Source organism: Staurois parvus, unplaced genomic scaffold (assembly GCF_062004578.1).
Source record: "Staurois parvus isolate SC_StPar_1 unplaced genomic scaffold, SC_StPar_1.0 ptg000064l, whole genome shotgun sequence".
In the NCBI taxonomy this organism is placed as follows: Eukaryota; Metazoa; Chordata; class Amphibia; order Anura; family Ranidae; genus Staurois; species Staurois parvus.
This window is the reverse complement of record NW_028317860.1, coordinates 5,678,069-5,681,784: the sequence shown is the minus strand read 5'-3', so window position 1 is coordinate 5,681,784 and position 3,716 is coordinate 5,678,069. Positions and strand designations below refer to the sequence as shown.

Sequence of the window (3,716 nt, the reverse complement as noted above, 5' to 3'; positions counted from 1 at the left end):
TGACCTCATATTATATGATTTTTGGTAAATGTGAAGAAAAATTCTCAAGAAAATTGTATACTGTATGAGGGCACTGATCACCAGTGAACTGATATCAGTGCTGCCTTATCAGTGCCTCTTCATAACCACCCATCAATGCAGCCTCATCAAATCACATCAGTGAAGAATAAAGGTTATGTATTTGCAAATTATTATTACCAGAAACTAAGAAAAAGTTTTGGGGTTTTTTTCCTACATTTTCTGTGTTTTTTTCATAAGTTTGGCAAAAATAAACCAACCCAGTGATTTTATACCACCAAAAGACAGCTCTATGTCAAAAAATGGGAACATTTCCAGATGGGTAGTGTTGCATGACTGCACAATTGTCAAAGTGCAATAGCTCTGAAAGCTGAAATTTGGCCTGGGCAGGAAGGGGGGTGAAAGTGCCCGGCAGGCAAGTGGGTAAAATGCTAAACTCCTGGCTTCTATTTTTGCTGTCTTGGAGCCAGGTGCTGAAGAATGGTAGTCCTCCCATGGATACTTGCGCCAGCTCAGTGACTCAATGTATGGACGCCAAGGGGCCTGCATGACAGGCAGACAAGTAGCTTTTTAGAAATGAAAGCTCAGCAGTATCATCCTCCATGTTTCCCTTGTGACATCCTCCATATGACTGAGCTTCCTTAGCAGAGCAATCCCCAGCACAGACACACGCATCCAATGGCCGCTAACTCCGTCCATGCCCCTCGTGACCTGCGCTCTGACGTCACGCGGCCGGCGTCGGCAGGAAGGAAGTGCTGCGAGTGAGGCGCTCGGTGTCATGTCTGGTCTGGGGGTATCGAGCTTGTTCTCCGGTCCGGAGGTTCTGGAGGACCCGGGTCACGCCTCGTCGCTTCTAGCACAGCTGAAATCGTTCTATGACTCTCAGCTGCTGTGCGATGTCACCCTCCGTGTGTTGGGAGGGGGCCCTGAGGAGCCGGAGAGCAGCCGCAGCTTCCTGTGTAACCGCAATGTGCTGTCTGCGGCCTGCCCGTACTTCAAGAGCATGTTCACCGGGGGTCTGTATGAGAGCAAGCAGCAGGAGGTCACCCTGCACGATGTCAGCCCGGAGTCCATGGCTCTGATCATTGAATACTGCTACACAGGCCGAGTCACTGTCACCGAGGCCAACGTCCAGCGCCTCTACGCCGCCGCCGATATGCTGCAACTGGAATACGTGCGGCAAGCCTGCGCCAACTACCTCGCCCGCCGCCTCGACCTCCACAACTGTGCCAGCATCCTCCGCTTCGCAGATGCCTTTGATCACCCTGAACTTCGGGGGCGCTCTCTCGCCTTCATGGCGCGCCATTTCGAGCAGCTCGCCGTTGGAGACGAACTATGTGAGCTGAGTTTGGCGCAGCTGAAAGCGGTCCTGAGCATGGACAACCTGGACGTCTGCAGCGAAAGAGTGGTGTGCAACGCTGCCCTGCGCTGGCTTGAGGCCAATCCCAAGGAGGTGGGTGATGGGTGGCAGGAGGTCCTAGCCTGTGTCCGCTGGCAGCACTTCACAGAGAAGGACCAGGTGTATCTGGAGAGCCTCAGATCCAAGCCATTGGTGCGCAAACAGTGCTTGCAGTATCTGGACAACATCCTACCAGGCAAGGAGGATAAACATGCCACCTGTGTGCTGCCATGCCAGGAGAGCAGTCCACTCCGCAGAATTGGCATGATAGCCAAGGAAATGGTCATCTTCTTTGGTCACCGTAAGGAACCCTTCTTGTGCTATGACCCTTATTCAGGTGACATTTACACCATGCCTTCTCCACTCACCAACCTAGCACATGGCAAAGCAGTAACGTCTTCTGCCGTATGTGTCTCTCCAGAGAACGACTTGTACTTGGCTACTCAACCTATGAAGCAGCTTTGGGTTTATAGCCCTGTCCAGAACAGCTGGCAACTCCTAGCAGAAAGGCTGCTGTGCCGAGAAGGCATGGATGTGGCTTACCTCAATGGTTACGTCTATATTGTAGGTGGACGTGACCCATCTACCGGTGCCAAGATCAAAGATGTGGAGTGCTACAGTGTGCAGAGGAATCAGTGGGCGCTGGTTGCTCCGGTGCCTCATTCTTTTTATGCCTTTGAACTGGTGACCTGTAATGACCATTTGTATGCTATCAGTAACAAAAGAATGTTGTGCTATGACCCTTCTTGTAACCAGTGGCTCAACTGTGCCTCTTTAAAGCGATGTGACTTCCAGGAAGCCTGTGTCTTCAATGATGAAATCTACTGCATATGTGACATTCCTATGGTGAAGGCCTACAATCCAGCCAGGGGAGAGTGGCGGCGGATCAGCCCCATACCAGCTGAGGGTAATACCAACAATTACCAGATTGTAAGACATGGTTCCAAACTTCTACTTATTACTACCACCATTGTTCAGTGGAAGAAGAACCGCGTGACTGTTCATGAGTATGATGTGACTAACGATCGCTGGGTGAATATCGGTACCATGTTAGGTCTTCTTCATTATGACACAGGCTTCATTTCCCTTTCTGCCCGTGTGTACCCATCTTGCTTGGAGCCAGGGCAAAGCTTCATCACCGAGGAGGAAGATGTACGCAGCGAGTCGAGTACTGATTGGATGGATGGCTTTAGTGAGCTAGACTCTGAATCAGACAGCCTCAGCTCATTTTCAGAGGATGAGTGGCCAAGAGTGGCAGTGGTAAGACCACCGCGGATTTATATTGATGACTCGTTCTAATTCGAAATAGAAGAAGCAATATTTATATTTGTTTCCTATCAAAGCTAAATGGGTTAAAGGATTTGCATCTGAAAAAAACAGGCTGAGATGCTGCACTACTTGAATTTAACTGATAACTTGTAACACTTCCTCAAGAACTGCTACATCAACCTCTGAGTGCCCTGTATTTTGTGTACATTTCATTTGCTTCCTTTTGTTAAACATTACACTGTGACAGTTTTTGTTCTAGGTTAGAAACATCTGTTTGACCAGAATGAAAGCTTATTATTATTAGTCTTGGTCATGTCTTTTTGGGCACTTCAGGACAATGAATATGTTCTTTTTGCTTGTTAAGTATTTTGAGTAGGTTTTTTTTTTTTTTTTCTTTCAATCTTTTGAGATAAACAGTGTTAAGATTTATGTTGACAAATTAGAAGATGTTCTTTCTTTGGGGAAGGGAGAGGGGAGCACAATTTGTCCTTCAAATTTATAGCAATAAAAACAAGGATTGACAGAATTATAAATGTTGTGGCTAATATGGCCTCCTAACAACCGCCAAAACAAACGTTTTTGTAATCTGTACATTTATTTTATGTATCTAATGCAAATTAACAAACATGCAAAATTTAGGGTCCTTTTTATGACTAATGAATGATTTTAAAGGTGTCTTTCACTGGTTAGATTTCAGCTGACCCATGCACCAGATTCTCTCTCTGTAATTCTACTTTTCTAAATAGGTTGAGCTGCTTAAAAGAGAAGTTAAGGATTTAGAAAAAAATGACACTCGCCTAGGTGGCTCTGTATTGAGAACTGCGCAATCAAAGATCTCTCAGTTTTCAGCATTCTGTGAGCAGAGAGCTGGGGCTATACTTCTCCTTTAAAGGGCAAATATACCCTTAGCTTCTGTTTAGTTATGGTTGGACTGTGCTGGGTAGCAATGCTTTTTATTTTTTTTTCTCAGGGACATGGACAAGGTACTTGCCTGTATGTCGTGTCCTACTGTATTCTTCATCACATAAAA

At 46.5% G+C, this 3,716-nt stretch overlaps 1 protein-coding gene across 1 annotated transcript; it reads left to right on the top strand.

Moving 5' to 3' along the window:
• Positions 1-762: 762 nt before the first annotated feature.
• KBTBD7 (kelch repeat and BTB domain containing 7) lies at positions 763-3,219 on the top strand. Its single transcript, XM_089668809.1, has one exon. The coding sequence runs from the start codon at positions 797-799 to the stop codon at positions 2,714-2,716; it is 1,920 nt and encodes a 639-aa protein (XP_089524935.1). The 5' UTR covers positions 763-796; the 3' UTR covers positions 2,717-3,219.
• The last annotated feature ends 497 nt before the right edge of the window (positions 3,220-3,716 follow it).